This window comes from Phaethon aethereus, assembly GCF_964289735.1.
Source record: "Phaethon aethereus genome assembly, chromosome: 7".
NCBI classification, from domain to species: Eukaryota; Metazoa; Chordata; class Aves; order Phaethontiformes; family Phaethontidae; genus Phaethon; species Phaethon aethereus.
In genome coordinates this window covers 2,147,459-2,172,716 of record NC_138583.1, presented here as the reverse complement: position 1 = coordinate 2,172,716, position 25,258 = coordinate 2,147,459, and the positions used below count along the sequence as shown (strand labels likewise).

Genomic DNA, 25,258 nt, shown 5'->3' with positions numbered 1-25,258 from the left:
CTTTCTCTACGAATGCCATGGGGGTTTTGCTACCCTTAATTACGCAAGGCCAACGTTAATATGTGCCTTGGTGCAAACATCAGCTCCGTGAACCAGGAGGCTGGGCTTGGCCTACTTTCAAGCGTATTTATCCGTTTGTGTTTACTTTCAATGTATCACATCTCATCTGCAGTGGGAAATCAGTGTGTATTCCCTTGAATATCTCCATCCTGCTATGTGGAAAGAAGCCACATATGTTTCTCAACTGTAACGGTATTAGGCCAGCTAAGGAAATAATTAAAAAAAAAGTTGAATGGAAGGAAAAAACTCTTATCTATAAAATCCCATCAGGATTTTATGGGAAAAGAGGTCAAAAAGCATATTTTCCCTGTAAGCAATGGAACAGAAAATTAGACCTTTTTTCTTCCCCAAGGAGAGACCTCAGACTCCTCTGGCTTCCTATTATTTTATTTGGAGAAGCTGAGAAGTGATAGCCATGGGAATGAAGCCTGGAAGTCAGCCTTCGAAGAGGGAAACTCAGTAAAGAAAACATTGCGTATTGTAGGATATACTGCTAAAAAAAATTGAGCTTTTTGGTCATTTACTGAGACTCAACAACTGTTCTCAACCCCAAAGTGTTCACTGTGAGCACATGTGTAAAACAGCATGAGATCTATTTTTTCCCCTTCAGGCCACTCTTCCCTACTGATACAGCGCCAAGAAGTTTAATTAAATGTCAAGTGTTGCAACATTTGTGCCTCGGGGAGGGGAGAGAGAAAGCGCTGGCTGGCACTGAATTTTGAGAGTACATCACCACCGTCGTTGCCATCGTCCCACTTGCCTGCGAAGGGTGTCAACGTACCTTTCCTTTGCTGATTATAAAGAAAGTGTCGCCTCGAGCACCTTGTCGTATAATATACTCTCCGCTTTCATAATGTGTCTGTAAAAAAAAAAAAATAAATAAAATGAACAAACAGAATCAGAGACTGCTATTCAGCAGATAGCTTGGCATTTCTGCAGGACAACGCTTCTGGAGACGTAACCCTGGAACCAATTTTATCCCAGTCTGACATTGGCCGTGATTTCAAAATTGTCCTGTGTCAAGGAACATAGTAATTAAAACGGAACCGTTTATGGCTTGCCCATTTTTCTTCTCACTGTGCTCGTGCCAGCTTTTGCCCAGATGAATTATCCTCATGGCCTAAATCCATTTATACTAAGTAAACCAGACAGAGGAATTTTCATCAGAGAATACAGTACATGATCTAAACTGCAATAATACGTCTGTTGCAAAAATAGTTCTTTTCCATTTTTCTGGTTGGTTTTGCTATTTTTCCAGCTTTGCTAGCAAGGGCTTATATCAACAAATAATTTTTGCTCTTCTCCTCTTATTATAGTAGCTTAACCTATCTTTTTTGCCTTGTTTTGTGGAATATTCTTTGCTAAATTTATGTCCCAACTTATCAATGCTTGCATCTAAACTTAATAGGATAGCTTCAGCCCGTGTGTTACCCCACCAAAACCAACACGCATTTATACATTGCCAAGAAAAAAAAAAAAGCTGGTATGGTCTAAAGAAAGACTCTACATTCATACTTAGCCCCCGCAAACCAGAAAACCCCCATTTTCTCCAGAGACGCTCTACCCCCAAATTTAAGAGACATCCGTTCAATCGCGAGCAGAGGCAGGGGAGAGCCAAGAGCTTCCACCCAAGGTCTTTCCCTGCAGCTCCTACTGGACAATCGGCTGCTGGGTTTAGTTTTAATCAAGTCCCCGCAAAGAGCCGCGGGCTTCAGGTCTGCTGTGCCCCAGCACCGATTTGTGACGAAACCTCCCCAAAAATGCCCCCACGCTCTGGCTTGGGTGCTGTTTGAAGCTGCACTGAAGCACCCAGTCCCAGGAAAGACAGCCAGATCTTTTAATCCCAAAGTACGTATAAACAACAGCAAGGATGGATTTGAGCTAAGACAGAGGAATTAATCGGAATCCTAGAATTTGGATAAGCTTGAGATGTTTTCTTTCAAGGGTATTTTATTGACCCGCGTTTATTTACCTTTACACTCAACCTTTTTGGTGCCACTTACAGACTAGTAACAGACTCCAACGTGAAAATAAATCGGTAAAGCCTCATGTAAATGTATCTGCTACATCTGAGGAAAATAACTCCTTGCTTTGGGAGCACTGGGCATATGGGGACATAAATGAAAAGTAATTGTCCTAGGAAAAAGAAAACATACCCAAGTGAACTATAATATGGCATTAATTAGGTTAGTTCTTTAAAATACATATAGTTAGGCTGTGAGTGCTTACACCATCCTAAAAAAAATCCGGGTAAATAAAACCCGAACATCAAAGCAGTATGTTAGTAATTAATACTCTTCAGACTCTGCAGAAAATTCATAAATTAAAAAATAAAGTTCTCTATTACAATCACAAACACTGAATATTATCATGTCAGTTTTCAGAAAAGGGACCAGAGAAGCTGAGCCAGGAAGACTTAACTTGGGGGTTGCCCTGATCCTGAATGGGCTCCGATAGATCTAAAAACCTGAGTGTTTTTTCTGTTTCCATGTGCCAGAGTGGGAAGAGGCAAAAAAAGCCTGGAGGAGACGGTGGACACAAACTCGCAGAGTTTTACTTCTGATGTGGTGTGCTTCTGGATAGCAGATTTAGAGGATGGACATTTTTGAGCATCCAAGTTGAGACTGCTTGAAAGGGCCTGATTTTCTAAGGTGTTGGGATCACACCCTCTCAAGTGGAATCTTGCAGGCACCCAAAAATCTAATGATTGAAAATACTGGTCAAAAGGTTTCCAATTTTAGTAGGGGCAACCTATATACATTAGGCGAATTAAACTGCTACTGCTTATATGACTTCTGTGCAATTTTCAGCTGATACTGCTTTATAGCTGACTCTCAACTTCTGGCCAAATAACACACTCAACATGACAAAACCTTCTTCCTAAAAAGACATTTCTTGGTCTTAGTCACCAGTTACAACTGCACCAACCACTTAGCACTGAGACTCACAGTCCTGCTGCCGAATCTGATTCCCACCCATGAGTCCTCCCAACCATTCCCAACCATGAGTCCTCCCAACCTTCCCACCCAGCCTTCCACATAAGGAACGGAAGGAGAACAAATGTGAGCTTTGAAAGATCTTAAGCTGCTCTTATTTTAGCATCTCTTGCTTATCGTACTTTTTTTTTTTCCCCTGGGCTCTAATCTGATTCAAAATACTGAAAGTCCTTCTTCCAACATTCAACTCGTATTCTTCTAGTCCTTCCTTGAGTGCCCAATCACACAAAGCTTTCATTTCGCTTGACCTTCTCCTCACTGACACCTCTCTCCATGCCCTTCCTGCGGTCCACATCTTCATCTTTATGTCTTTCAGCCCATTTCTTTCACAGCTAATTCCACCTGGCCTTACTGCAACTCTTCTTGCTTGAACCAACCTGTCCTCCCCCATCCTCCAACAACACTCTTCCTCTTAAATGCTCCTTTTCTAACACAAATCAACTCACCCGTGTGCTTCACCCTAACTAAATTATTCCCGTCCGTTTAGACTGACAGCACTGTGCAAAGCAGGCAAAGCGCATAAGTGTTCACTCAGGACAGATGCAAATAAAAATAATTACAAGCCTCTTGCTTTCAGCCAGCCGTCGTAGTAGCAACACGTTCTCAGGTACCTATGGTACCATTACACAAAGTCCTCTGAAGAAGCATTTTTGGTAAACGTAAAACACTACGAGGAAAATCAACAGCTCCTACAGCTTTACTATGGTGCGGTGGCACACGCAAAAGGATAAGAATTGAATTAAAATCACAAAAAAAGAAAAGCAGTAAAGCAAGTAGGTTCAACATGTCTTTACTAGCTTTAGTCTGACCCCACCACTTCTTCTGGACTTGCATTTGCAAGACTAAATTCAATGACTGAGCTCTAGCAAGCTGCTGGAAGCCAGACCCTGTTGAACGGGATCCTTCTGACAGAGAGAACAACAATTTGTTGGCATCTTCTTAAATTGTAGCTTCAAAGCCCTGTATATACTGGTCAAAGAATTTCCAGAACACTTTTAAAATAGGTAATACATATCTGTATCCCACCTTTGCAGAAGCAAATGAATAAAAAAATTATGCAACTAGCATAACACCCCGGATTTGGGCTTAGAACTGGAATCTTTTTGTTTTCAGACTTTTCTCCCAAGAGAAAGGGACTCTGGACAGAATACTGTATTTTCAGAGGCAATACCGAAGTTCGGTGATGAAAGCTAATTTAAAAACTCAGACAGATTTCACCGAAACCTAAGCATCACATAGGTTTGTGAGCACACTTCTTAAGACATAGCTCCTTCAGGCCGCAACAAAATTAAAGCAAAATACAGAAATTAATCCCTAGTTGGAAGAATTGACCAGACTATATTAAATATTCTTACATTTTCCTCTCTCCAGCAGAAAACCGGAGCTGAAATCCAGCATAAAAACGGAATGGAGAAAACCTGAACAGAAACGCAGGCTGCAGAAATACGGCTGTACGACCGGCCAAGGTCGAGATTACCAGGCAGAAAAGCTAATAGTTACAAGGGTCTTGTGTGCGCCGGGGGGAAAAAAAGGTTATAAGCCAAGGCATCGATGTCCCTGTTTTGCATCCAGGTCTGAGAAAGTCGGCACTCAAGAAAACAGTGATGATAAAGCCAACAAATTACTGCTGGGAACACGCATATACCAGCAAGCCACAAATGTATATTTTATAAGCTCCGGCAAATGGGGATAAAGGCTCAGCTTCGATGAATTATAAATGCTACAAAATTTAGAGCATTTGTCATGATAACTAGACTGTTGTTTTATAGAGTAACACCGGGTCCTTAAGGTACTTCTCTACAGAGCGAGAGCTGCTTTATCACCTCGTGAATAAATCCCCACCCCCTGGTACCACGTTTTCCTATAGAATAAACTTTTTTCCCCAGTCTAAACCAGTAAGCGGTTGCCTCCCCAGCAATGCAGAGATGTCCGTGGGGACGCAGAGTGCAAGTCAAGCTTGCGACCTAAATGCTCGTGTGTTTATCAGAGGATACTTAAGTGCTCCAGTAAGAGGTTTCTTCATAAGAAAATAAGTGATAAAGTGATTAAAAACAAAAGTGTCTTGTTTTTTCTGCTTTTTTGGCACACATGCAATACATCCGAAATTAAAGAGTGAAGGTTTCCTTAAAAAGAAAGTTTTAATTCTTCCATTAATATTCATGGCCTTGATTTCAGTATCTGTCCTATACATGGTTTAACTCCAACAAGCGTTTAAATACTTGTAAAATAAGGGTTCCAAGTCTTTCCAGTGGAGCTCAACTCTGAACCTAACACTACGGCATTATATTTGCAGAAAGAACATGTCAGGCAGGAAAAAACCAAAAAAGAGAAAGCCCTAATTAGCTTTCCCAGGGAAAAAGAACAGGTCCTTAACCAAAATATTTTAATAGGAAACAAACCCAAAACATGTGTAAGCAAGAGAAAATCATGTACATATGACAAACTCAAATTTCCCTTAAATTTACTTCATCCACACTGAGGCAAGCCCGATGGGAGGAAGGAAAATCAAAGAACGGAATGAGAGCGCCAGCCCAAGCAGCGTTTCAAAACCCCTGGGGTGCTTCTCAGCTGCTGCGAGCCAGCAGTGCCCCGCAGCCCAGCCTCTGCCCCTCACCTTTATTTCCCTCCAACTCCGTTTTTGCCCCTTGCAAATTCAGCCTAACGCCAACTTGTGAGCTCCGAGATCCTTGCCTCGGGCAACTGCCAGCCTCTGGTCTCTTGTACAGGGTTAAATAAGAGTTTTCAGGATGAGGAGCACCCTTATTTTTAGCAATACCTAGGATTTTTTTCAAACGTCATTTGCGATTAACACAAAATTAAAGACCTGAACTAATAGTTGTTTGGTGGGTTTTTTTCCTGTTTTTTTTGTTTTGTTTTGTTTTTTTAAATCTGATTGGTTTGTTACAAACTAATAAAACATATTAGAAAACCTTTGCAACAAGGAGACTTGTGTAACGATCTGTTTTCCTTCAGAATCCTCATTTTCTCACCAAGAACTTAAAGGGATCATTGAGTTCAGCCACATAATGTTGCAAAGGGCTAGATCTCACCTGTGGGAGCTACAGCCCATCTGGGCAGCTCTTTCCCTTCATGCTTCTGTATCACATCAAATCATGTAGCATTAGGAAGGCTGGAAAGGATAGGTTTAAACAGCATTTTTGATGGATTATGGAGTCAATACACAGCTTTTTAACTGAATGAAACTCAACAGAAATTTAAAAACATTTCTAGGCTAGACCTGTAAAACTAGCATGCAGGTTTCTGGCTAGTCCATCTTATTGGCCATCAACAAGCCAAGAGCCATCCCAGTGACTTGTCTGGGCTCCTGGTGCAGCCCCATTTTAGGAAAGGAGTAATGGCAAGAGGCTGTCAGATCTCATTTCTGACCTACCTTTCACCCCAGATTTCCAAAATGAGCCACTTATGATATGTGTTCTCCTAAAAAAACGAAGGCTCGCTGGCTCTGCTTACCTGCATGGCTGGCCAGGTAGAGCAGCAGAAAATAAAAGTATTTCTCCCAAAGCCTGGGAGACCCACACGATCTCTCAGCCACTTTCAAATGTGAAGTAAAATATATCAACTTAGATCACTATAAACCAACACCTTGATTTAAAAGCAATTTGGACAATGCAGACACAATAGCAGACTTGCATTTATCTTGATTTTAGGAAGAGCAAGAACTTCAACATCTGAACTGGGATCAAGTAGTGAACACTGCATCTTGCTCCCATCCTTAAGCTCTCCATTGCCATCAATGTTACCACCATCTTCAACTACTTCAGGTTTTAATGCTTTGGGTGAAAGCTTAAGCATGTCTAGAATACAGTTAGAAGTGGAAAGACATACTGAATTTACACTATTGGAGTGAAACAACAGAAATCAGATTTCTTAGAATAAAGTTACTCAAGTCTAAATGAAAGCTATTTGGTGGGTCCAAGCTAAATGTAGATACAATGAGTATCCAATGTACACCGAACATACTCAAATCTAGGTATCAAACAGTCAGAGCTCTGTATCAGCTGTTACTGTCACTGCAAACTATCATTTTCCCTTAGAAAAAAGATAAAACTGAAATAAAATTGTTTAAAAAAACCCAACCAAACCCTAAAAAAGGCCAGTTTCTAGGGAACACCAGAGCCAGATTTTAATCCAATGCATGTACTACCCTGAGTCTAAACGGCCTTCGCATGTTTAGGTTAAAATCAACCTCAGCATACAGAGAAGGTTGAATCTTTCCTAAAATGTCTTTTCCAACCTAAATTAACCAATTCCAACCTCTTCCTCTCTTTGAAGTCCTCCTCTGTGGCCCACCAGCACAAGTGCCTCTCTCCTGAAGATGCCTGGTTTGCCCAGTTACAGCAGCTACTATAAAAATCTCTTTTCCCCCCCCTTTCTTCTATTGCCAATTTTACTTAAAGCTAAGAAAAAATCCTAGTGCCAAGGGGAAAAAAAGCATTTACTCAGAGGGTTTGATAGGGTAAGACTTTGATAAGCCTCCCGGATGTGCTCAATGTACGCCACAGCAGAAGTAGCAGAGGCGCAGAGCTTCCCGTGATGGAGTCAGATTATGCTCTAAAAAAAGTAAATATCCTGCTTTCTGAAACCCTCCGTCCCACGCAGAATGCCAACGCACCGACCCAGCCTTGAGGGGACAAACAGCCCACATAATTAAAGCTCTCTTGAGAAGCAACTGGATTTTTATGAGGCCAACCTTGCGTTGACTGTTGACAAAATCAGAAACAGTAAGGCATTAGCTGCAACAACAAATAGCACCAAATTTTGACAATAAGTGCTTTTTTGAGTCACGGGGCTCCCCAAGACCAAAACCACACGTTCTCACCAACCAAAACCTCCTGTTGATACAAGACCCAAACGAATGGACTTGTCCGAACACATGTACAAACCAGATCGGGTGCTCTCAGGAAGGTTATTTGTACAATTAATTTCCTCCGCTAGCCATTACACAAGTGTAGCATCACACAAAGCATTTGCTTTCTCTTTCGTTTGCAACGGTGACATCGTGGCTAGAACGAGATGCGTTCAGATGAAATCTGAATTTCTGCACCTCGTTCTTCCCAGAGAGGTTTCTATCCCAACCCTCCGCTGCGCACGGGAACGACTCACAGCTCATAAACTCACAGTATTCCATTAATTGGAGGAAGACTCAGCTTTCTCTTCCCAACGCTACACCCAAAGAACCAAAACTTTGGTGGGAACAGCCAAAGCAGAGCAGGTCAGATGGACACCCCTCCAAGGGTGGCCAGATGCACACACGACTTCTGAGCACTGCGCAGGACCTAGCCTTGTGCCACCATCATCTGTGCCAAACACAAGAGCTTCAGATGCCTTGCCCTGTTTTCTGCACTCCTCACGTGCCACCACGGTGCGACGAAGTCGTCCTCCACATCACGCTAGGGCACACCTCAGCCACCGCGCAGAGAAAACAAGAGCTTTGCAACTTCAGCCACTCGCGTTTGGGTGAAGGCTTTGGTCCACCAACCTTACTTTGTCAGTCGCCAATTTGAATTGGAGCTTCTGTTCCCGTCCACCATCAAAAACTGAGAAGCTTTTGAAGCCTGACCAAGTGTTGATACATGCTTCATGAAGAAACCTCAATGTCAGAGACCAATCCAATGGTTAAACTTCAGAAAACCTCATTTTTCCTCCAGCTGGATGCCTTTGACTGCTGCGTTTATACTGAGAACATTTGGAAAAAGGTGGAAAACAGATTGTGTGTTTGGAGTGCTACGTAACCCACGTCTGCTGTGGTGCCGAGAGGCCACAACCCTGCCAAAGGTCATGTCAGGGGAGCAGAAACACAAAGGTGGCTTTGAAACGAGGAGTTTCACTCCCTGCAGCCAGGTTTGCACCACATAAACCAGGAAGGGTAACACGGGTTTAATGACAGTGCTCAATGTATAATCCATCTCCCCCAAACTGTATTTTTTTTTTAAATACATCTAAATATGTTATTTTGCTGGCGGTTTAAAAAAATATTCACAGAACCATCAGCAAAACTCCAAACATAAGCAGCTTTCAAAATACTTTTATTTCTGTTCTGAACTTTCTGCCTTAAACATTTTTTCAAGTCTGAAACAACAACAGCAATGTTAACAAAATAGAATAATAAAAAAAAATGTTTATTTGCTGAAAAATGCTGCAAAACCAAGATGGTTAATATTGGTCTTCTGTATTGCATTCCTTAGGAATCATAAAACTTTGCTTCCCTGGTTTTACTATGTGTCTCGCTCCCGCGAGTTAGCTAAAAATGCTGCTGCTTGATACAGCCGAAGGGCAAAATTATCATATTGTGGTCCTCTCCCTATTTACCCCGTGACTCGAAGTGCAGCAGCTGGGTCTGACTTTTGACACTCAACATGCCTCGATACCCCTCCAAACAGCCGCTTAACTAAAGTTAAGTGAGTGGGAAATTAAAATACGAGGAAGATGCATGGCTGATGGGAAGCAAGGGTTGACTCACGCCTTTCACTTCGCCATCGTTGGGGAGCACGGGGCTGGGAAACCAGATGAGGAAGGATAAACCCAACAGATGGGGGATGCTGCTGAGCTGCTCATCCCAGGTCCACCTGCCACCATACGCTGGGGGACGAGGAAGCGCAGAGTGGCCCACGGTGGGGTATCGCAGCAGGAATTAGTACGTTATTAGCACACCTCCACCGCCCCAAATGGTTGTGACCACGAGCTGGAAACCTGGGGATGGCCCTACAGCTACCTGGGGTTGCAAATCCCTGTTTTCAGATTCGTCTGGCTCTTAAGCGAGCTGCAGTCTTCTGCAGGAAGTTTTTCTTTTTCGCACTGATGGATTACAAACTTACTCTTCCTTCTTAAAAATCAAGCTCTTTGAATTCAAGCTGGGTATTTGAATATGCATTTTAAAGTCAAAGCTGTTTTGTAATAGTTATAGGAGGCTGTCGCTTGGTAAAGCCTTGTGGTAAACATGTTATTTGTACTGCACTGATTCACTGGGGCTTCTTAATGGACTGCGACGGCGATGAGAAAACAACATGCTCCCGGGCACAATTCTGGACGGTCTGGGTGTCTTCTCCAATTGTGGTGTCTTCTGCAGTTTAGAGGTTGCCTCCAATTCCCCCCAAAACATCCCCTGAACAGCAATAGTCTTAAGGCACCTAAAGGCACTATTTGCGTGTGGACGCTCAAGTCCGGCGTACGGAATAATACGAATCACTCCAAATGGTGGGTTTATCTGTCCTCGACTGAGGATGTCTTCGCACCCTCATGACATAGGAAGTGAGGATCCGGTAAGGAAAGAAGCTACAAATGAAAACAACATGGAGGAACTGGTATGCTAAGAAATGCCTTTTCCTCAGACTTAAAAAAACCCCAAACAAGTTGGTGGCACACCTCCTAACGTCAAGATGTAATACGTGCTTCTGAGAACTCGGTCACATTGATTTCTCCAGGTAGAATGAATATAACAGGATGTTCAGAAGCAGTCAGAGATATATTCAACAATTATTTCATTGAAGCAAAACCAAGTACAGCCTACACCTACTCCACTGGGTACAAAACCAAAGGAATAAAACAGCAGTCCCACAACAGTCCTCTGCTGTTTCTGAAATACAAAGATGCGATAAATGTTCCTAATTTGAAGTTTTTTGGTTAAATGATTACTTTAATTTCCCAGTTGTTTCTTCTGGGGTTTGGCACTGATGTTCCCTGAACCTGAATTTCATCTCTGGGCAGAGCGCCAGCGGGGAGGGAGCACGCGACACAGGTAGGGCTGGGGCTGGTACACTCCTTCTCTTCCTTTTTCCCAAAACCCGCTCCAATTTCAGTGTCCCACAGACATACAAGACATCCACGAATTGAGCTGGAACTGGTCCTCTCCCATATGAGCTGCTGGGTGCTACCCACCAACACTGCTGGGGACAAGGCGAGATAGGCAATGGAAATAAGATCATAAAAAAAAGGAAGTTGTGTGAGAGAGAAGCTCAACATACTCAGTTTAGAGCAAAAGACAATCTCCAAACTGTGATTTTTTCCAACTCTGACCAGAGGTCTGACAACACCTTAGCTGAAACTGCCAGTCCCGAAACACTGGCTCAATTTTCACCATGAATTCAAGACTTTTGCATTGACCTGTAAATATGACATAAAAGTTGTGATCATTCAGGAGCTTCCTGAAGGTTGACTTCTCACATGGAAAGAAGCAGCACTGCCACATCTGTGGTATTTCCACGACCCAGGGCGCACAGCTGATCAGTTTGGTTTCCTTTTACACCATAAAAGTTAAGGTCTTAACCTTGACTAGAACATCCAACCTTAACACAACTCTCCTCACGGCAATAAATAGAGGATAAATAGGACTGCTTGTAACTTTTGAGAGATACGTACTCAAAAGAGACTTATTAGGTCTGACACTAAACAAACCTGCCTCAAAGAAGTCCCCTAAACCAAGCAATACTAAGGAAAAGGGCATGAAGTAGGGATAAACTTCAGTGGTATCATCTTCCAGTCATGAAAAACACAACATTATCTTTTTTGCTTTGATTTTATCATCTTTCTTTTAGATTGCACTGGACTTCAACCCAGTGCTCATCAAGCACAATTTTCAGGGATATATGAAAGGCAATACAACGTGTAAGGGACCATATTTGGCAAATGTTGGCCCAGGTTCCCGCGTTCAAAAGGGAAGACGTGCACGAGATGGAAGGAGCTTTTGGCCCTTTCTCTTTCCCACTCCAAAGCATCTTCTTTACCACCTGAGCCAGTGGGTGAGGCTGTTAGAGGAGTAAATGCCTCTCCTGTGCTCCCCATGCCTTTTTCAAATGGACAACTTTCTACCGGGGCTGCTTCTCTCTTTCATACTTCTCAAAAGTCAGCGAAGTGTCCTGTGGTGAAAGGAGGCTCCTCTGTCCCCTCCCATATAATCATAAGATTTGCTCAACTCTTCCTTTACTGGAACCTTCTCATCTGACATGACTAAAAAAATTTTGGCCAGGAGGCAAGTCCTGCTGTCATCTTCAAGTTTCTTTCCTAGTCCACTCTCAAAACCAACAGTTTTGAGCAAACCTGCGCAGTTTCAGGGACTCCTGAATGCCCATGGGACTGGCTGAATAGCAGAAGGTGTCCTGTGTAGATGAAGAGTTGTTGAGCTTCGAAGATTTTTATACAGCCATCTCTAAGACTAAAGGACGTTGCAGAGTATCAAGTAGATGATGAGACATCTACAGACGGCGACCCAGGACGATTTGGACTGGATGAGTCCATTAAGGTTGGTAACGAAGACCTGAGACACAGTTTTCATTGCGAAATGCACCGTGCACTTTTAAGGGAGAAAGAGGGGGAAAAAGAATCTAAAAAAAGGCATTTTTTAGTTTAATGCATTATTGCTAAAGAAATTTCTTGCCTTAATTTGCTCTAAAAGTAGACACAAGGCATTAGAAACCACATTTTAACTCTCATTCCATCCCCGCTGTTAGCGTAATGCAGTCTGACAACCATTTTTGGAGAGCAATCGGGCTTCCCAAGCTGCAAACAGCCTGGGAGGCGACCACCTCTCAGCTGCTTTTTCTCTGCGGTGCTATGGCAAACATCTGTTTCTCCGTTTCTGCCTGGAAAACAGATTGTGTCATAAAATGCTGTCACCAGCTGGTGCAGGGGCCACCACCGTCCTGAACCCCGAGCCTGACACTGTCGCTGCTGTCCCCTCAGGTCAACGACAACCTCCTTGAGTGGGAGCACGTAGGCAGAGGTTCAAGAGATGCCCAAGCTGTTGCCTGCAGCTCAACATCTTTTGGAAAAGGAAACTTGTAGGAATATAGTAGAAGCTCAGAAGTTCTAATTTTTGGAGGCGTAGCCACCGAAAGCGGGTTATCTACCTGCTACACAGCAAAGATTGACGTGAAAATATAAAGAGGGAGACAAAGTAGGTGACAGGGCAAAAGGGAGGACTGAAAATCCTGATGCTCTTGGAAAAAGACAATGTGTAAAGATGCTCAAAGGATGACAACGAGCAAAAGGAAGGATGAGGGGATCAGAGGAAGATGTTCAGCCCTGCCACCGCACATTTATTTGGCATCACGAGAGGCCACCAGAAGAGACCAGCTGCAGAAGTGCTGTCAGTGGGGGAGAGCTTCATTTCCTTACGTGCAAAGAAACAGGAAAAGAGAAATAAAAGTAGATTAATGGGTAGGATGACCTTCAGAGAAGAAACAGGAATTTCAGAAGGATGAGAAAAGGAGGAAGGAGAGGATGCTGAAAATTCTGGGAAGTTCAAAGGGATACAGATGGGGATGAAGAGGGTAAAAGGTCACGACGAACCTTGAAGACAGAGAACTCAAGGAGAGGTAGTTCAAGGATGAAGAGAGTACAGAGGTGGCACAGGTGGGTGAAAGCAGCACACTGGGGCAGGCCCAGGAGAAACGGGAGAAGAGCTTTAGCAAAGAGGGTTGCTCAGGAAGATGAGAGAGGAACAGATATGGAAAAAACAGCATTTATTCCCATGAGAGATGATGGTGATAACAAGAGACAGCAAATTAGTTGGGTGAAGTCGAAAGTGGTATTAGGCCACAGATCAAGCTGTCAATGAATTGGAGTAGAAAAACCAACACTTTGCTTGCTAGCTAAAATAATAACTGATTCACAGATCATCAACGTGAAAAGTGGAGAATTAACTGAGCAGTAAGTAATTAGAAAAAGGATACCTAGTCCTTCCACTCCAATGGAGTGGAATAGATTAGCGAGTTACCCTGACTAAAAATTAGTGAACAGTAAAATCAAGTAAAATTAAGTTAAATAAAAAATCAAAAATTATTATATAGCAAGTTACATGGACTTGACGCTGACTCGGGGCGGGGGGGAAATACTCAAGCTGCCAATTGGAAACTGTAAGTATTAACATGATAAAAAAAGTCTGCATGCCCGAGACCCATTGCACACATTCAATGCATAAGCTTTGGTGGCATTGAAATCTCTACGACCCCCCACCCATGACGTTACCACGCTGCTGTGACTCAGACGGCTCTTTGGGAAGGGAAAGGTGCTTTGTTTTTAAAACACAGAGATGGAAAGGTCTCCCTCAACAGTACGACAGCACATCAACTTCGACAGCTTTGTTTTGACGAAACACAACCAGAAACAGTATCGCACTATGTCACTGTGGCATAAAACGTCTCTCCACTCCCAAGCAACTGAAGTATGTGGGGTATTAATTAGATTTCATTGAAATGCAAGAAAAGTAGCTGCTCTTCTCCCCTTCTTTCCTGAATAGCTCTGATTTGTTTTTCTCTTTATAATGGAAGAATGTGTGTGGAACACTAATTTTCCTCCAAACAGCCAAAGGCCGGTTCCACGACTATTAAAATGGCAATCAATTCCTTGCAAAAATGAAATTGGAAGTAAACAATGTAAATCAACATATTTGTTTCATATATTTTTCTTAATTTGCTCCAAATTTTGTATGCTTATTCAGACAAGTTATTTGCATTGCCATGAGGACCTAAACTAATTTCCTAATCTATCATGAGGAATAAAAAAAAAAAAAAAGCATATTAATTGAATATATTCAGCCACTCAAGTAAACTGCGATGAAATGTATTTTCTTTTGGTGGTCTGAACAGAAGAGGAGACTCTACCTTCCCACTATATGCGAATACACATCTTTAAATTGTCACTAGAAACCAACTTTACTGGCAGCAAAACTGTGAAAAGTATTTCGTTTTGCGAGACTACAGAGTTTCACTGAAACAGGCCATCTGCCCAATTCAAACACCTGTATTCACCAATTGCTTCCAGTTTGGCAACTTCTTTAGTGGTTTGCGTAGGTGACAACCAGTTCTGACCTAACACGTGAGCCTTGCAGCACCCGATATATTAAACACTATCACAGCTTATACTCTCGTTTATACCTCCACGGATTTTGGCTGTTGCTAGAAAATATTCTCCTTTTCCTTCAATTTCTCTCATTAACTGCACAAAGGGAGGGAGAAAAAAAAAAGGCAGTTTTATCAGCCGGCACGCGTACAAACTCAGACCGCACTCCCAGCCTGCCAACAGGCACTCTGGATTACAAGGAATTTTGGAAGCGAGTTACACTGGACTAACCAAGATAAAAATGTTTGCCTGAAATATATTTATTAAGGCAACAAGTGAACTTTTACTCTGAAAATGGGAACTTTGCTATGAGGTTGTTGCAACGAACATTTTAGCAGACGTTTCCACTGCCTACAACTTATTCCAGGCTTTTGCACAACAAGTAATGAGACGTGAAGCTGGAAGCGGGGGGGTCACATTATGAATTCAGGACAGGGTAAAAGTTTAGATCACTAAGAGATAAAGATTGTGAAGAATTAACCCTGCAACAGTAACATCTTCATCAATCTCCCATGCAATAGATTAGACGTACAAATATTTGACTGACTCCATCTATTGTGCTCTTTAAAGCAGCTTTTTCTGAGTATATCTTACTATCAGCCCTGAGAAGAAAACCAGATCAACGCTGGGAAACGCAATCTAGGTCAGATTTTTGGCACAAGAGGCAGCCCTGCCCATGGGCAGCTGGCTGTTTCCTTACCGGGCGAGGACAGCACGTCAATCCAGAGATTACTTCACTTTTGAACTCCAAAGCACAGAGAATTCTCTTTTTACGGCTTTCTCTGCGAGGAATTTGGAAAATCACGGTTTGGATTTGTAAGCGGACAAGCACGGGATCGGTCTTATTGCAAGAGAGGCGGGCTCTCCCACCATCACAGTTAATGAACCCTACTCCTACACAGCCAAGGAGAACCTTCGCCCTGGTAAAAGAACAGCATAAAGCTACGTGCTGGTAACAGCCACCTTATTTACACTTCCGAGTCTCTTGTGGTGGACAGAAATCAGAAGGGCCGGGAGGAGGACAGCACATCTGTTCCACTGATGCCCCGATTTAGGACATCAGCATTTTCCGCTGCAACGGTATCCCAAGTTTTCCCAGCAATGAGCTATTTTTGCACTCTTCTTCTCTCCAAATTACCAATATAGTCAGTTATTTTCATTTTATATTAATTCTGACATACTTAGGAGACTTTTTTTTTTGGTAGCACAAGAGTAATGTCGACGGGCATCTGAAGGACACGGAGAGCGTCTGAGGACACGAAGGACACGCGTGCTGCGACTCTTCACCTCCCATCTGGTGTGTAATACCAGGGACGACGAGCATTCACCCATGCTCAGCTGGGTCTTCTTCTTGTCCATAATGCATCTCTGAGATCTGACTACAACTAATCTTAGGTTAGGAAAAAAAAAAAGTTTTTTTTTAAAAAAAAGCTGACTTCTTCACTGTCTGTTGTGCTCGCAAACACTCTCCTCTTTTTTTAAATGAGGATAGCTGTTTTCCTGCCACGCTGGCAAGCTAGGTCTGAATATTTTTAGTATTTCCACTTGACAGAAAGCAATGAAGAACTGACCTAAGCCAACTTCCAATGGTGTGAAGAAAACCTGCAAATCCCACCTGGAGTTCTCGGCGAGCATGTGCTCGAGGACTTCACCGTTCCAAACCCCTCACCAGCGAGGGGGGCACAGCAACCAAGGAGAGGGCACCTCAGGATTAACCCGTGCCAGTCCCGCTTCCTTACGCTGTATCGTCCTTAGGCGACGGGCTATGCCACCATTTCAGGTTGCCTAAATGGTTATTAGGCTGCTTAAAAATTGTGCCGGAGAGTACAGAAAGACCAGCCAAGGTCAGAAAGATCAGGTTAAATACACCTTGCCACATACTGCAGCGAAAACTGCATTATGCACAGGCCAAAATGATATGTATCTCTATTTCTTTTGTATTTTCTTTTAAATTCTTGGGGTCCTAGACATTTTCTGATCCAAGTATGCATTTTAGTGGCTAATTTCTCCGCTGTCTTACTTACTTTCTATACATTTTGGTCAGGAGATTTTTTTTGATGAAAGCCCACCCCTTGACTCCATTCCAGTCACCCAATCAATGCCAATCAGCATGGTGCTGCCTTCAGCTCCACAACACAGGCAAGCATCTGCCAGGAAGCAGCAGGTTACGGAGCCCATCCCCGTCCAACCCTTCCTTCAAGGTAAAGACAGATCTACTATGGGGGATGCTCCAAAAAAGGTACTGAAGACAGATCTTTTATGGGAATGCTCTACAACAGAGAGGTGCACCTCCAAGCTTAACTTCTACAAGTCTTGGTGGCATCTTGTGACAATGTTTTGAGATTATGAGTTTCACCTCTGTTCTACTTACTACGGGGTCTGAAGCCATATACCCAAAACCTTGTGCATGACCCCCAAATACTGTCCCATGCTCTTATTTCCGTAATCTCTGAAGACCTCAAATGAGAGGCAGAAGTTCCAAGCTGTGCTCAGCTCCCTGGAAGCTCTGAAGATTAGGAACACATTTTTGAATTTCGTACCTTTTTAGGGTCAGAAGGGATCACCTGAATCAGCTAACCCTGAGAAACACATAAAGCCAAACCCGAAACCCCCGTTACCTAACCCAACAACCCATACAGAGTCAAACCAAGAAGTTCCTCCTCCAGAAAGACATGCCACTTCCACTGAAAGGCTGCACGGGAGGAGGATTCAGCCACTACCAAGCAGTCCGTCCCAGCGGCCGATAAACTCAGTGCGGCAGCAGGTAGCCCCGCGATCACCCGCCACGGCTCCCGGCCTCACGTCCCCTCGCAAGCACGATCTGGCAGACAGGATCTGACCCCTGCGGCAGGAAGAAATTCCCGCTTTGGGCAGCTCCATGGGAAATCCCCTATTAAGAAGGGCAGAAAGCCACAACGCGTTAAAAAAGTAAATAAAAAAACCCCACGCTTTGTGTCGAATGGTGTCCTGCTGCACGCTGCGCCGTATGGAAATAAAATGCCAATTTTACCACATGAGTAACTCCATTTCCAATGCCCGTCTCCCTTCCTCCGGTGGCTTAGTCTTGTGGTTATTTGTTAAGATATCCAATGCCTACTATTTCATGGATTAAGGCCGAAATGGCTTTCTGCTACCGTAAAGACACTTTTCAATCACTATTATTATAACTCTGCAATACTATTAGAATATTATAATAAAATATTATTATTATAAACCTGCAAATACTGCACTGACAGCGGGAAATAAATTAGTTCAAATATATCGCCAAGACCTTAACTGAATGTTTAATGATACACAGGGACAAAAATGAAAGCTACTCAAGTGAGTGTGAGCAAGTTCATTTCGCAAGGAAAACAAACTCCCTGAAAAAAGAAACACCCGCCAGCCGGGGTGTATTTTGAGAAGTTGCTGAGCTCTGGAGAAGGGAGGAGGATCTCCCCATTTTAAAGCCTGGTCTTTAGCCCAGCACAAAGCTGGGATTTAATGACCGGCTCCATTGCCAGAGGGACTTCTTCAGCTGGCGCAGGAAGACTCAAAGCTTGATGACCCAGCACCGAGCAGAGGGCCAGCATTCAAAGCCCAGAGCCATTCCCTGGGTGGCCACAGGTGTCTCCATGACCACATTTACTGTCCTCTTCATTTTTCCTAATTAACCCCTCCCATGACATGCTCATGAGGCCACAGCCTGCAAGCCAGGCTTGGTCAAAAGGCCAGTAGGTGTCACTGTGGGCAACGCTATAGGAGAAACCAGCAGAAAAAGAGCTTGAATCAAAGGGAAAACACCCGTCAAGTTAATTAATATTTGTTTTTTAATATAATTGCTAATTATATTTTTTCTGCTTTTACAGATGGAAAGTGTATTGGCTGCGTCTGGCAGATAAAAGGAGCTTTATTAGAAACGATTCACTTTTTCCACTTCAGACCACTCGGGGGTAGAGACTGGAAATAACGGAACATTTTCAGATGAGCATAAGGTTGAATTGTGTTTCTTTGGTTCATTACCACCAAAATTAGCCTATACATGTACGTATGTATTTATTAGCCTGAGCTTAGGTGGCTGATGCAGGAGGAACCAGCACTGTTGCAGATGTTCATGTCGGTTTTTTCATATAGTTTTTTTAACATTATACAGCTCTACCTTAAAATCAGTAGTCAAAGCATTATTATTATTACAAAGGGATCATTTGCTATATGAATCTGTATGCTGCCCATCACACTGGAGGAAGACACTGCCATACCTGGCTGCTGATACACCACTAGAAACAAACGGACTTTTTTTTTTAGAAGAGTATTTCTTAGCTGATGTCTGATCGAGATTCTCGACTTTAATTTTAAACTCACCCAGAGGGAAAGGGAAATAGCCCAGCAGTGGTGTTGGCCCAGAGGCACTGCCCGTGCCCCAAGGACAGCAGCAGCCTTGGCTCCGGGGGCTGCCGGGGAGAGGGGCTCGAGTTGGGATCGGCTGCAGCGGAAACCGCCAGATAATTCAGATTTGAATTACATTTCCATTTGAATTGAATATATTGTATTTGCTGAACACAAGAGGTGACGGGCAATCACCAACCCATTGGCCCCAACCTGTCTGCAGGCAAGAGCAGCAAATAAAATGCAGAGAAAAACAGGATCGCTTTGCCCAAATGTATGCTGCAAAGCCTCTTAAAACTGGAAAGAGCAAACTAATGGATATGGGAAAATGAAGCACATGGCTGGATCACCGAGGAGACATTTACTTGGCTCCGAGTTGCACCCTGTGACCTCCCTGTTGTCCCACGTGCTACAAAAAAATTCGCATCTCGCACGTTTCTAAAAGAGAGTCTGCAAATCTGCCAGCGCAAACGGCAAGTTACAGATTTACTTAAATCCTTTCTTTCCTCTCTATGAAACCTGGGAGGACATCTAAGATTACCAACAAAAAAACGATTTCATGGTTTTGGTTTTTTTTGTTGTTTTGGGGGTTGTGGGGGTTTTTTTCCCCCCTTTCTTTTATAGCTGTGACAGACTGTCTGAAGAACCCGCTTACAGAAAGCATAAAAATATATTCCAGATAGGCCAGAGCTGGGTTTAATCCAACCTGCCGCAGAGCAAACTCTTACACCCAAAAACCCGCGTAACCCGAGAGCGGCGCCGGCGCGTGCGGCAGCTTTATAAATTAGCGTCTTACTGGCCACAGAACGCTTTAACATCCACTCGCCCCGCTGCCACCAAAAATGATAATAAAAATAACATACTGGAGCTTGAAGAATATCGCAGGGATTCTCTTCTGCTGCAAACTGTTCCACGACGCTGCTGGTGCCACGTGCCCTGATCAACCACGTCGCTGCTGGAGTGGCTTTTTCTACCCACGGATCCGGCCGAGAGGAGTTTCTGTGGTGGTGCGTTGCCCCCCCCGGCCCCCGCCTTGCTCCTGGGCCGCTCTACAGCCCACGGAATTGAGCTGCCTGGCGAGCCCTGGCCTTTGGACAAGGAGTTTGGTGGTTGAGAGCCCCTCGACCGTGCCAAGCGCTCTCGCGTAGCCGAGGTGGGGGACGGCACCGGTCGTACCAGGAATGCGGTTGCCGGGCAGAGGTGAGGAACGAGAACAGGACTAATTATCACCCGTCAGCCCTGGAACAACGGGTACCAGCGCTACCGGAGACTTGAGACATCACCTCTCCGGGTTGTGGCCAGGATGAAGTTCCCTGACGTCTCAAGTCAATCATCTCCCAACCCTACTAACAGTCGTCCCAAGGGAGGCTCTTGGAGCTCTCCTGGGACCAGCACCTCCCCCCGAACAGGTCACCTCTCGGAGCTCGCAACCCCTCAAGTTTGTGGTAAGTTCAGAGGACCTTTCAGCACAGACCTGGGCTGAAACCCCTGCTTTGAGGATCAACCCTTCGCCCGTTGAGAAATACAGCGTCATTCAACATGCGTATTTCACTGAGCTCAAGGGGAACTTTTTAACAGGTATCCATGTATCCTTTTCATACATCTCCTCTTACATATATATCTTTTACACATATCTACATGTGTCCATCTCTATATCCACATCTGTGTGTAATTAGACAACCTTATTAAGTTGTTGTGTTAAGCTTTGTTAGAAAATGGTATGATTTAACATTGCCATTTGCCTTAATAGTACTAGTGAATTTTAAATCGCTGCTGTTTTGTATTAGACTGTTGCCATTCTAAAGTTACACAAAGCCCAACATCATATGCTACTTCACCACACACGAATCCCCGGCACTTGACTCCTTTAGTCATAAACCGTTGACCAAGTCTGGGAGTAGGAGCGGATTCAGCAGCACGGAGACTCCTCTCCAAGTTCAGAAAGCAAGGGGGTCCGCTCTGAGCCTCGGGACTCAACGGGAGGGTCTCCCTCACTTTCTTTCCCTAATCCACATATAATTCACGCCAACATAGTTCAACTTCCCTGACTCCGTAAAAATAATTTCCCCCAATCCATGTGTAAATCATTCTAACCCAATTCTAATTTCGTTTCTCATCATATGCTTTTTCCATGTTGAATAAGTAACAAGAGCGGACCTTGCCCTCAAATTCTGTTAAGTCGCACTTTTTACAAATTCATAGTAAAATCATTTGTTTTCTAATATTTTCGGCAGTGATTCTTGAAGCAGCATAAACCACTCACTCGAGACAGTTTATTAACGAGAGAGGGATGCCTAACGCAGGGGGAGGGTGTATTAAGCTGGAAAGGACGACGCTACTGGAGAAGCAGCTGTAAAACAGGCAACTGTATCCCCTTTTGGGAGATACATGGAAAAATAATAAAATCACAACGCAAATATTGCGCTTGAAACTTCAGGCTCCAGCATTGGCTGTTGCAACTTCATCACTGGGTGTTGTTAAGTAGACAGGACAGCCAATATTTGATGCTGAGGAGCAGTCTACAGCTTCTCCAGGTGGCTCTGCAACAGCACAGCAAGCTACCGCGCGGCGTTAGTGGCCGAGGAAATCTCTCTTTACAACCCCAAACTCCTACCTTCTGAGTGTCCTTGGGGATTCTCACAGAGATTTCGATTAATACATATATCCGCGTGCTTCGGATGGCTGTAGAAGGTACAATTCTCCAGCGGGGGTGCTTTGACCTAACTTCAGCAGATTTTACAATTTGCACTGGAAAAAAACAAAAAATACCCAACAACCCAGATCCTGTGTTTGTGGTTTAGGAAATAAGCCCACAGAAAAGGGAAGCTGTGCTTCTGACAGTAAATTAAATAATAATAAAGTCCTACTGTCTCCGGAGGATTCTGGCTCCCTGGGGAAAGCCGCCAGGAGAGGATCCCTCTGAAGCCACTGGGATTTTCAGTGAAAACGCAAGCTACTTCTTGAGAGATTTTGAAACTCATTTCATAAAAATCCGTTGAAGAGAAAATAATTCCCGGACCGCAAAGCATATTTGGTGGAAGCCCTCTGCCACCGGCAGGTTTGCATTGCTCATCGGCTGCACCCGCTGCAAACACCCAACGGGTCCCGCCGTGAGAAGACCTGAAGCCGTTACCCGTGCCGAGCGGGTGCAAGTCAAGGAAAGGGCTTCACGTGTGCTCGTCACGGGGACATGATTGGAGAAAAGAGGGTTTTGATGGTAAGTGACGAAGAGGAGGGGACAGGGAAGAAAAGGCAATGGAGATTTTTGAAGACAAGGCAAGAGAAAGGCCCAGTTGGCCCACGGGGTCGGTGGCTGAAACAAGACCTGCGAGCGCAGCAGCTAAGGTTTTAAAAGCCTTAAAGGGCTGGACTTAGCCAAGACCTTGGCGGGGAGCGGGGTGCGTCAGCGATGAGAGAGTATTTCTTGCCGAACTGGAGGCACAGCACAGCAAACCCCGCAATGCCGATGCCCACGAGACCCTGTAGGTCCCTTTTAGCCCGGGGGTGGTATACAAAGCACAAAGGGAGCCCAGGGAAGATGAACATGCCTTAAAGAATTTCAAAACTAACCTTTAACATGTTTTGCCAAGGCTTGTCAAGGCAGAAATATTAAGCTATTTCTAAAGAAAACATCCCTGTGATAAGCAGAACACAACTGTTAATTTATTTTAGAGACACACATAAAAAAACCCAAAAAAGATAATTACTTCCAGTACTAAAGGATCACCTTAGCTGTACATAAAAATATTCACATCCAGGGTCTAAGGTGCTTCTTTGCATACAGTGGTCTTACTCACTCTCTGTAGAGCGTTAAATTAAATTAAAATTTTCAAGTATCAACGCTTCTGGTGAAACAATTTCCAAAATGCACATTGGGAGACATGGGGAATGGCAGTCCCTGGGCCCTGACGCACTCCCCAAGCCAGACGGTACAGTTACAGCAAGGATAGCTTAGGACTAGTTAAAGAAGTGGTTTGCATCCTTGATTTAGGGCAATTACTCATATTCATGTAATAGTTATATTAGATATTTTTCCTAATTGCATACATAATATACAAATACTATATATTTGCAATACAACGTCTAATAATATAAATATATTTATATACATAGAGCAGTAACAGATATAGCAAAGCTCTCTAGAGTTCTGTACACACAACATAGAAGAAGAATCCATTTAATGTAGTTTAGATTTGTCATTATCTACGCAAAAAGAACCTCCAGTATTTCGGTAACCAAACTGAAACTGCATTTGTTGCTTTCTATCACTCAAACTGCTCAGATTCATACATGTAACATCTTGTACGGATTAGTGCACTAAATCCCAAACAGCAAAGGAACATCAAGTACACAGGATTTAGAAAATGCCAGAGTTGAAAAATGCCAATAAAACCTTAATTCACCCCCCTCCTGTGTATTTATAACCACAAAACTTTTAAAAAACAGATTATTTTCTCCAGCTCCCCCAGGCTCTTTGAATTCCTGCCCCTCTCCTCTCCCTCGAAAGCCCTACCTAACTCAACCGCGCTGGGGCAGATATTCAGGTGGATAACAAGTCCGTCCCTGACGCACGGGCAAAGCAATCTCCTTCTTTGAAACAGCAGTTTGAGTTGGGGGGGGGAAAAAAAAAAATTAGAAAAATCACCTGTAAGCCCGCAGCCACAATGAGTAATTTCATATCAAATGGATAAGTCATCAAAATCATAAGCAACTGGAAATGGTTTCAGAAGAGACAAGGTCAAGCAACCTTAATTATACTTGTGGTTACCTGAACTACTGCTTTGAGATACAAATCTTTCAAATGCAAAGCTTATCTCCTTGAACGACACAGAGGATACCCTTGAAAAACACTCCCAGAAAGTGAAGCAACTTCAAGTCGGAAAAGAAATCCCTATTTTTTGCCCCAAACAACAACAACAAAAAAAAAAAAGGACAAGAAGGAAAGAAAGCAAGGAGGAGATGCCAGCCCAGAGCCTCCGAGCGCTGCCCGTGCTCATTACTTGCTCATCCCACGCGCATCTCCCGCGGTTCCTACTCGCTCTCACGTACAAAACTTGGCGAAAGAAGGCGCCAGGCTTCCACCGGGAGCGCGGCGGGGAAAAACGGCACCTTCGCGCCATCAGCAAAGCGCCGCGCGTCCGACTTTCCCCCCCTCCTCATCGCCAAGACGAAGCAAAGGTGCTGGACAGCGGCCAAATGCACGTCCTACAGGCACTCTGCTACGCTATAGGGAGACGAAGCACCTATGCGTTTACATGAGGAGTCACATCTTGAGAAATCATACTAGAGGCTGGGTGGTTTGGGGTTTTTGTCTGGTTTTCCTCCTCTATGACCATAAATTCCCTTTTTTATTCTCCCGCTCGTGGTGTAGTTCCTGGCAATTGGATCCACTTCTTATAGACTCGCCATCCTCCTCCCTGTAGGATTTAATTTCGTTCAACGACTGGAGTTAATCCATAAAGACTAAAAATACTGGCAACGTTAGTATCTTCCAGATAATCCCTGTGTGAGACATCGGACGCACGGTGCCCACGTAATATTAGTAGTGCCGTGACCCTGAGGGCTTTCTATGATACCTCAGAGATCCTAGTTCCTCCATTCCCACGAGAAAACGGGGTGAAAACTCTCAGAGACCTGAAGCTGGGGAAGATGCTCTTCCCGCTCCTCCTAAATGTCCATCGGGACAGCTACGCCGCTGCGCTCCCTTCCATTTTTGGGGCTGGCAGAGGGGACAGGACCCTAAATGGTGGCAGTAGTGTCATAGATGTGGCTGGCACCTCAGCTGCTGTTCAGTTATTCTAGGGGCGTTTCGATGCATTTTAGTTTCCTTAGAAAAAAAAGATAAAAATAAGTACATTATTGCCTTCTGTTATGAACTGCCCACATTATAATGAAATGCCATAACGCTAAGGCTACATATTCTTAGAAAAGACCTGTTTACTACCAAAAATCCATTTATTTTTGTGATATATAGCTGATGC

At 43.8% G+C, this 25,258-nt stretch overlaps 1 protein-coding gene across 2 annotated transcripts in view; it reads right to left on the bottom strand.

Annotated features, from left to right (window-relative positions):
* Nucleotides 1-25,258, bottom strand: part of PRKG1 (protein kinase cGMP-dependent 1) — a gene marked incomplete at its 3' end in the record, with an annotated part of 511,845 nt that overhangs the window by 120,690 nt on the left and 365,897 nt on the right. For both annotated transcript variants that reach the window (XM_082002384.1, XM_082002383.1), the window contains exon 6: nucleotides 842-919. In XM_082002384.1, coding sequence (XP_081858510.1) covers nucleotides 842-919 — 78 coding nt within the window. The remainder of the gene's footprint in view (nucleotides 1-841; nucleotides 920-25,258) is intronic.